Genomic DNA, 9,394 nt, shown 5'->3' with positions numbered 1-9,394 from the left:
GTATACACATGCAAGATGTTTTAAAGCACATTAGGCCTGCAATTTAGCATTCAATGTGATTTCTGCCCTTAAAACGCTGCTTTGCGTCAGATCCAGATTTTTCCCCGGGACTTTTGGCGTGCCCCCCTCCAGGTGTTAGACCCCTTTAAATATCTTTTCCATCACTTTTGTGGCCAGCATAATTTTTTCTAGTTTTCAAAGTTCGCCTCCCCATTGAAGTCTATTGCAGTTTGTGAGAGTTTGCGTGAACTGAACTTTCGCGGTAAGTTCGCAAACCGGGTTCGCGAACCTAAAATCGGAGGTTCGGGCCATCTCTACTTGACAGGCAGCCTACTGGGCCAAAGTGTGGGGATCTCGTCCTACAAAGTGAATCAACCCACAAGTCAGCTAGCTAATTGTACAAGCTGTTAGTCGGTATTTCTCCTGTCTGGCTTTCGGGGAAATTGCTGATGTTGCTGAAACCCAAGAGAAGTTGAAGACGTGTCTGACACTTCCGCTGCCCAAAGAATCAACTGTATACACATCACCATGGCAACAGGGACGTGAGCCCTCTGCTGCGCATGCGCACTGTGCCATTTTGAAACATATTGTATGGCTCTCACAGAATTACATTTTAAAATATGTGGCGTTTATGGCTCTCTCAGCCATAAAGGTTCCTGACCCCTGATCTACACCATTCAATTTTCATAAAAATTGATCAGAAAAATCCAACACTAACGATCTTCTTTTATCGAATAAAAACAGGAAATTCGAATTGCCGTAAAATTGGATCATTTTATTGTATAGTGCGTGGCCACCTTTAGACTGTCAACAGCAGGGTCTTCAAACTTGGCACAGTCGTTCACAGGGTGACTGGGGGCACGAATGGATTTGTTGCAATTTGGTGAAATCGTGAAATGTGATTGGTGCAATCTAATTAGTCCAATCATGCAACATTTCCCGCACTGCTAAGTGTGCACCCAGTCTCAGACTTCTGGTAATCGGCCAGAAGCTGGTCTATAGCCTAGCACACGTGATCAGGAGTGCCGCAAAACAAAGCCCCCAAATCCGGTTTGGCCTATTGGAACAATGAGCCACGAGATGTGGCGGTGTACTGTGTAAAAGTGCTGCAGAAGATGTCACTGCTTACTGCTATATAAATTCATAATAATAATATGGAAGGACAATAGACTACAATAGGATTCGATTGTGAGCTCCTCTGGGGACAGTCAGTGACAAGACTATGTACTCTGTAAAGTGCTGCAGAAGATGTCACTGCTATATAAATACATAATAATAAGGAAGAATTAAACTATGGCTGGATTAGGCTGTGAGCTCCTCTGAGGGCATTAAGTGACATGACTATGTACGCTGTAAAGTGCTGCAGAAGATATCACTGCTGTACATAAAAATAATGGAAGAACATTAAACCAGTGGCGTAGCAATAGGGGGTGCAGAGGTAGCGACCGCATCGGGGCCCTTGGGCCAGAGGGGCCCCGAAGGGTCCACCCTCTATTACAGTATTAGCTCTGTATTGATCCTGTGCTGGTAATAATCACTTCTATAGATGCTTTGAATAGCAGTAATCCTTAATACACTGTTCCCCATCCCCTTCTTGCACCTCTGACACTGTGGTTGTCGTCTGCAGGTTTTGGTGCGCCATATCAATTGTTATGTATAGAGTGCTTGGGGGGCCCCATGTAAAACTTGCACCGGGGCCCATAGCTCCTTAGCTATGCCACTGCATTAAACCATGGTAGGATTAGATTATGAGCTCCTTTGAGGATAGTCAGTGACATGACTATGTACTCTGTAAAGTGCAGCAGAAGATGTCACTAGTATAAATAATAATAATAATAATAATAATAATAATAATATGGAAGCACATTAAACTATGTTAAGATTAGATTGTGAGCTCATCTGAGGATCATAAGTGACATGACTATGTACTCTGTAAAGTGCTGCAGAAGATGTCAGTGCAGAATCAATACATATAAATTATAGGGTAGTCTCCTTTCACACATTTGCTGGTATAGAAGCGCAGCTTCCGTCCGGCCGCAGTATAACTTCTTGATTAGGTGGCGCTGGCTCTCGGTGAATTACGGCCCGCTGGAGGATGCGCAGCTATCAGATGAATTAGGGCTCCGTCTGGTTAGGTCACATGACTCGTCATGGCCGCTGAGATACACTCACGGTCCCCGCGCGGCCCTGTCCTGCTCACAAAGATCCCCGGACACCGGGAACAGGTCACTTCCGCCTGCCTAATTCCGCGGGAGGACGGGGTCATTACCGCCAGCGAGGACCGGTAAGAGGGGGCTGGAGGGCTGCATAACGGTGCTAGAACAGAACTAGCCTCCTCTATGACGTTGTGGTCGTTGCAGAATGCTCACCTGGCGTTACTTTGTTGTATTTTTAGTGTTGCTATTTAAAAAAAGCAGTGTTCTCTGGAGATATGATCTGCCTGCGAAATATCTGGAGATATGCCTGCCTGTGTTATTGCGCTAAACATGCATGCAACGTAATATGCCCATAAACAAGAAATGACAGAGACTGGTTATGTTGGTCATATCAGAACCATATTTTGCAACCTATCAAAATTTGTATCCTATAGGACAGGGGTCTCAAACTCGCGGCCCACGGGCCATTTGCGACCCTCGATACAATATTTTGTGGCCCGCGCCGGCAAAAGCTTCCTTATAGTGCGCTTCAGTGCTCCCAGTAATCCGCCGCATCCCCGTCGCTAAACGAGGGCTGCAGAGCCCCCAAATCGCCTGGGGGGAAATCCGCCGGCATTTCCTGGAAGGGGCAGAGCTTTCAGCTCTGCCCCTCCTGACGTCAATCGCGGCACATCGCCGCCTCTGCCCGCCCCTTTCACTCTTCCTTCACAGATTTTGTGAAATCCCAGCCTCATCCTGACTTTGCCTCCTGCGGCCCCCAGGTAAATTGAGTTTGAGACCCCCTGCTATAGGAGAAGGTTGGTGTTGGCCACACACACCATATAATGTATTTAAATATGTGTTCAATTCAAGAATTGCAATCCAATTTTTCTGACTGTAATATTTCAAAAATATGACCAATGTACCACACACAGCTATGTTCAATTTTTCCCCCAATTATGATTGGAAACTCTGAGAAAATTGCTAGGGTGTGCATATTAATTAACTGACAATCTAACAATCTTTATAAATTTAACAATCTTTGGAAAAATCTTCAGAACATTTTTTCCAGCATCTTGGATCAAACGGGAGATCCGTTCAAATTATTCAGTTGAATTAAAAAAAGTTTTTGCCTTTGGAGGGGGGGGGGAGAGATATCCAATCATATTTATTGAATTGCTGTAAAATCGGATCATTTTATTTTATCGTGTGTGGCCACCTTTAGGGAGAGGGTAAGTTGGTGTTAGGTGGAGGATGAGTGGAGGGTAGTTTTAGACACCAGGATGGGGGTAGGTTAGGCATGGGATGGGTGGAGGGTAGTTATAGGCAAAGGTTAGGTAAGTGTTAGGTAGAAAGGCTGGAAGATTCATGTGGGCAAAGGAATTATCGAAGTTGCAAATTCTGATGAAATTGCAAATATTTTCACTACAGGTAGCATTTTGTGCAACCTGTCAGTCAGAATTTGCACCCTGTAGGAGAAGAATGGCACAGGTTGGAAATTCTCGCAAAGTTCCATTTGTTTTCACCACACCAGTGATTATTTATTCCATGTGGTTTCCATGTAAAACTATAGACCATACATGTCAAACTCTTGGCCTGTGGGCAAAATCTGACATGCAAAGCTATCAAATTTGGCCAGCAAGTGGTTTCCCTAAGTTACATTATGTTTGGCTCATTCTTGACCACCAGGGAAGCTGTATCTGAGTTGTAGCCCTATATTGCCAGGGAAGTTATGTGGAGAAGGAGACAAATAGTAGTAGACACCAGGGAACTGTTCATAGGTGCAAAGAGGGAGCACAAGACACCAGGGAACTGTATAGGGGAAGAAGGGGCTACTAGACACCAGTGAACTTAAAGGAAACCTCAGGAAAAGGTAACATGAGCTTTACTTACCCGGGGCTCCCTCCAGCCCCTGGTGGCCAATTTGTCTTTTGCCGCAGCTCCCGTGTCCCTGGGATGGCATCCACTGCGCCTGCATGAGCAACGCTGTCAATCTGTGCAGAACGCTCCAGACCACATGAGCGGGATTGACAGCGGCACTCGCGCAGGCACAGTGGATGCTGAACTGGCGAGGTCAGCATCCGCAATGGAGGGGTTCCTGGGACACTGGAGCTGCAGCAAGGGACATATCAGCTGGAGGAAGCCCAGGGTAAGTAAAGCTACATGGGGGGGCGCATCTGGCTATAGGGAGGGGGGCTGCCTTGAACTGGGGGGTGATGATATCTGGCTGGAGGGGGGGGGCTGCCTTGAACTGGGGGGACATCTAGCCATAGGCAGGGGGGGCTGCCTTGAACTGGGAGGGACATCTGGCTGTAGAGAGAGGGGCTACCTTAAACTGGGGGGGGGGGACTTCTGGCTATAGGGAGAGGGGCTGCCTTAAACTGGGGGGACGGACATGTGGCTATTTATAATGGGTAGGAGGATGCCTCATACATCTGGTCATTTATACTGGGAAGTGGGCTTATACGCGAGTCAGTTACTATTTACTGTTTTTTGAGGGGAAAGTGGGTACCTCGGTTATACACAGGTCGGCTTATACACAAGTATACAGTGTCTTGTTTTCCCAAGCCACATTATTACAATAGATGTGACCAGCCCTGATACTTTTTTGTTTATAGGGTGGATCTGCTAAATGGGATTCTAGATCACTGTGAGGTGAATAACACCTTCCCTGCAGAGTATAGCCAGTGTAATGCAGCCTTTTCTCTCAGTGCTTATGTTATGTCTTGTAATGCTCCACCAAGAAGCAGATGATGGCTTTCACCAGTGCTGCACATTGGGTAATTGCTGAATACAGTGTTTGAGCATGATGTGGGAAAATACACTACAGAATATGGTTTGTGACCATTTCAAGTACATCATGTAGACTAAAACAAGTTGAAATATTCATGTAAATTACATTTATTTTTTTTTACCTGCTCACCTCTAAAAGTAAAATATCTTTAAACGACTCCCCTCCCCATCTGCACGACCGCTGTGGTGGTTTTTACCTGAATACTTTCCAAACAGGTCCTGATCTCTGTGGCCATTCTTGCCTGTGTTGCCATAGCCCACGCCCAGCTCGGTGGATGTGGCCTTATTGGTCAGCACCGAGCTGGGAGTGGGCCGCAGAAACACTGGTGGTAATGACCACAGGGCTCCAGACATGTTGGTCTTTGGACAAAAACCACCATGGCAGTGTTGCCGAAGGGGAGCGAGACTTTAACCACCTCATACCGTGGGCTGAAGGGTTCAGATTTGCTTTAATGTAATAGCAGAGCTTTTATAAACTCCCTATTTGCACTAAAAGTACACAAATAGGACATTTATAAACGCCCATTTTGCTGGAAGTGATTAAGAATATTTAACATTTATGGGGAGCTGGTGAGAAACTTTAATTTTTAATAGCTGATTCTATGTTTATATTTTATATTAAAGGAGTTCTGTGGCATGTTAAAAAAAAAAAAAAAAAAAAAAAAAGACACTTGCCTGGGGCTTCTATCGGCCCCCTGCAGCTGTCATGTCCCACACCGTCCTCCCACTCTGGACAACTCGGGTGGGAGACTCTGTCCATAGGACAACTATTAGTCATGCACTGTACAAAGTTGGCCTTTATGGAAGAGTGGCAAGAAGAAAGGCATTGTTAACAGAAAGCATAAGAAGTCCCGTTTGCATTTTGCCACAAGCCATGTGGGGGACACAGCAACCATGTGGAAGAAGGCTCTCTGGTCAGATGAGACCAAAATGGAACTTTTTGGCCAAAATGCAAAACGCTATGTGTGGCAGAAAACTAACACTGCACATCACTCTGAACACACCATCCCCACTGTCAAATATGGTGGTGGCAGCATCATGCTCGGGGGGTGCATCTTTTCAGCAAGGACAGGTAAGCTGGTCAGAGTTGATGGAAAGATGGGTGGAGCCAAATACAGGGCAAACTTGGAAGAAAACCTCTTGGAGACTGCAAAAGACTTGAGACTGGGGTGGAGGTTCACCTTCCAGCAGGACAATGACCCTAAACATAAAGCCAGGGCAACAATGGAACGGTTTAAAACAAAACATATCCATGTGTTAGAATGGCACAGTCAAAGTCCAGATCTAAATCCAATCGAGAATCTGTGGCAAGATCTGAAAACTACTGTTCACAAACGCTGTCCATCTAATCTGACTGAGCTGGAGCTGTTTTGCAAAGAAGAATGGGCAAGGATTTCAGTCTCTAGATGTGCAAAGCTGGTAGAGACATACCCTAAAAGACTGGCAGCTGTAATTGCAGCAAAAGGTGGTTCTACAAATTATTGACTCGGGCCGAATAATTACGCACACCCCACTTTGCAGTTATTTATTTGTAAAAAATGTTTGGAATGATGTATGATTTTTCGATCCACTTCTCACGTGTACACCACTTTAAAACAAGGAACACCAAGAGCCCCAATAGTGTAATATGTACTGGTAAATGGTTACTAAATAGAGTAAATATTAATATTCACAAAACAGGGTTACCATTAGGCAACCACTGTAAAGGCAGGTGGGAAGATTTTCCTGACCCCACTCAGGAATAAGAAGTCGCTCTCTGTAGATGAGAAAAAAGGGGGTTCAAAAGGGGGTCACAGGCACCTCTGTGACCGAGGTGCCTGGCTCTTCTACTGACCACATGTTATTGCTCCGTTGTTATTGCCTGATGAAGCGGGATCAAACCTGCGAAACGCGTTGCATATTTGGAGTTAATAAATATATATTGACTGTCTTTACTACAGTCGTTGTGTGTCTACTTGGAGGAGGGAAGTCCACCACTACCTCCCCTATTTACCAAGAATTTGGTTTTTAAGCTCATTTAGCTTCCTTTTATCCTTTTGGCGCCTCTGTCCTCCTGCATAGTGTACACCACTTTGTATTTGTCTTTCATGTGGAATTCCAATAAAATTGATGTATGTTTGTGGCAGTAATGTGACAAAATGTGGAAAACTTCAAGGGGGCCGAATACTTTTGCAACCCACTGTATATCCGTCCATAAAAACATGCTGTGAACAGTATAAACGTGCATACACATCAATACTCTCCTGCACTGTATAATAGACCCTTGCTTGACACATTTTTGGCAAGTTACAGGGGAAAAAAAGTTTTAAAAATAAATGTTATCACTTTTTGCACAGAAATCCTGGGAAAATTGAACGCCAGGGAGGTTTTTAATGCATTGGTATGTGTTGGTAGGGGTTTTTCCATAGCAGTGCATTGTGAAAAAGATTTCAGTTAAAACGCATATAGTGGGAAATGTGCCATAGGAAAACATGGGTATTACTTTTAAAATCTGTTTTCTTTCAGTGATAACTGAGAGTAATTGATTAACGGGGCACTATGGCGAAAAATTGTAACATTTAAAATATGTGCAAACATAGACCTATAAGAAGTATTTTTTTTCCAGAGTAAAATGAGCCATAAATTACTTTTCTCCTCTGTTGCTGGCATTTACAGTAGGTAGTAGAAATCTGACAGAAGCGCCAGGTTTTGGACTAGTCCATCACCTCATAGGGGATTCTCAGCAAGGCTTTTATTCTTTATAAAGATATTCCCTAAAAAGGATTTAAAGAGACTCTGAAGCGAGGATAAATCTCGCTTCAGAGCTCATAGTTAGCAGGGGCATGTGTGCCCCTGCTAAACCGCTGCAATAGCGCCGCTAAACGGGGGTCCCTTCACCCCCAAACCCCCCACACTTGGTCGCAGACTTGGTCGCTCCTGGAGGCAGGGCTAACGGCTGCAGCCCTGCCTCCAGTCGCGTCTATCAGCCGCGCATCGCCGCCTCTCCCCCGCCCCTCTCAGTGAAGGAAGACTGAGTGGGGCGGGGGAGAGGCGGAGATACGCGCTGGCAGACGCGCGTGGGGCAGGGCTGCGGCGGTTAGCCCTGCCCCAACCAGGAAGCGCTCCCCCGCTGAAACGAGGGGATTTGGGGATCAGGGACCCCCGTTAAGCCGCGGGATAGCGGCGGTTTAGCAGGGGCACACATGCCCCTGCTAACTATGAGGTCTGAAGCGAGATTTATTCTCGCTTCAGACTCTCTTTAAACAATGATGCTGGCCAGCTTCCCTGCTCCCTACACAGTTTTTTGGCAGTTGGACAGAGCAACTGCCTTTCAGTAAGTGCTTCTGAAAATAAATAAATCCCTGAAAATCCCCCATGAAGAAATTGACTTTTCCAAAGCCTGTCACTTCTGTCAGATTTCTACTATGTACTGTAAGTGACAGCAACATAGGAGAAGAGTAATTTATGGCTCATTTTACTCTGGAAAAAAATTACTACTTATTTGTATACGTTTGCACATATTTTAAATTTACAAATTTTCGCCATAGTGCCCCTTTAAGTATAAAAGGGGCCTTTGGAGATCCACATAAGGGTCCATTCACACTGAATCGGTTGCTGTCAGTTATAACCGAACAGACAACTCTCATACACTCCAGTGCCCATGATTCCATATTGGTCAGTTCACATATGCGTTTTAACTGAAAGCTTTTCACAATGCACTGCTATGGAACAAGTTAAAACGCAGCAGTTTTTCAGCATTCAGTGTAAACAGGGCCTTCGTGATAGCGCTTCTGTGGTGGTGGTAACGCTGCATAGAATGCATCCTTTCCACCAGTGCACATTTCAGCAATCCTCTACAGGATTGAACAAATTAGCTTATAAAATATCTGCAGTAATTTGCAGAGGGACTGTTTTTTTTTTGTTTTTTTTTTGTTTTGTTTTTTTTTCAAACTTTTACTAGTAGACCACTGAATGTTTTAAAAGGGTTCCATATTTTTCCGCTGGTGTGTCCTTTACATTTTTCTTCATTTTATGAGCTTTTTTTTTTTTTTTTTTTTTTTTTTTTTTAGCTACTTGTTTGGCGGCTACTGAAGACAATATTGGCTAAGAGCCCTCTGTGACTTTCATATTTAATTGCTAATATGTGAACCGCTCTGAATAAAAGGGGTGTTGTGCTTTCTTCTGCCTGAACAAGAAGCTCTTGTATAACTCAATATAACTCCTAACATGTGATAAGACGTCACGCTTAACCCTTCACCCCCATCTCACATGATCATCTTTATGGCATTGGTCTCTGCCCTTAGGCATAGTGATTGCTTTATCTTGTGAATTTTATTCTTTGCTTCTGAAACCAGAATGTTTCCTGTAACATGATTCACATGCTTCATTGATCTGCTACATAAAATGATTCTGACCATCTTCCAATTTCCTGATTTGATGACATAAAGTCCAACGTCAGCCAAAACTTTTTTCAGGTTTGGACAGAC

At 44.5% G+C, this 9,394-nt stretch overlaps 1 protein-coding gene across 1 annotated transcript in view; it reads left to right on the top strand.

The window, feature by feature from the left end:
- Positions 1-2,144: 2,144 nt before the first annotated feature.
- The window catches only part of WDFY1 (WD repeat and FYVE domain containing 1), a 49,808-nt gene continuing 42,558 nt past the window's right edge, over positions 2,145-9,394 (top strand). The window contains exon 1 of the mRNA XM_068279193.1: positions 2,145-2,284. Within this exon, the coding sequence (XP_068135294.1) occupies positions 2,151-2,284 (134 nt within the window). The 5' untranslated portion in view covers positions 2,145-2,150. The remainder of the gene's footprint in view (positions 2,285-9,394) is intronic.

The sequence above is a fragment of the Hyperolius riggenbachi genome, chromosome 4 (genome assembly GCF_040937935.1).
Source record: "Hyperolius riggenbachi isolate aHypRig1 chromosome 4, aHypRig1.pri, whole genome shotgun sequence".
NCBI lineage: Eukaryota > Metazoa > Chordata > Amphibia > Anura > Hyperoliidae > Hyperolius > Hyperolius riggenbachi.
This window is presented reverse-complemented; position numbering and strand designations above follow the sequence as displayed.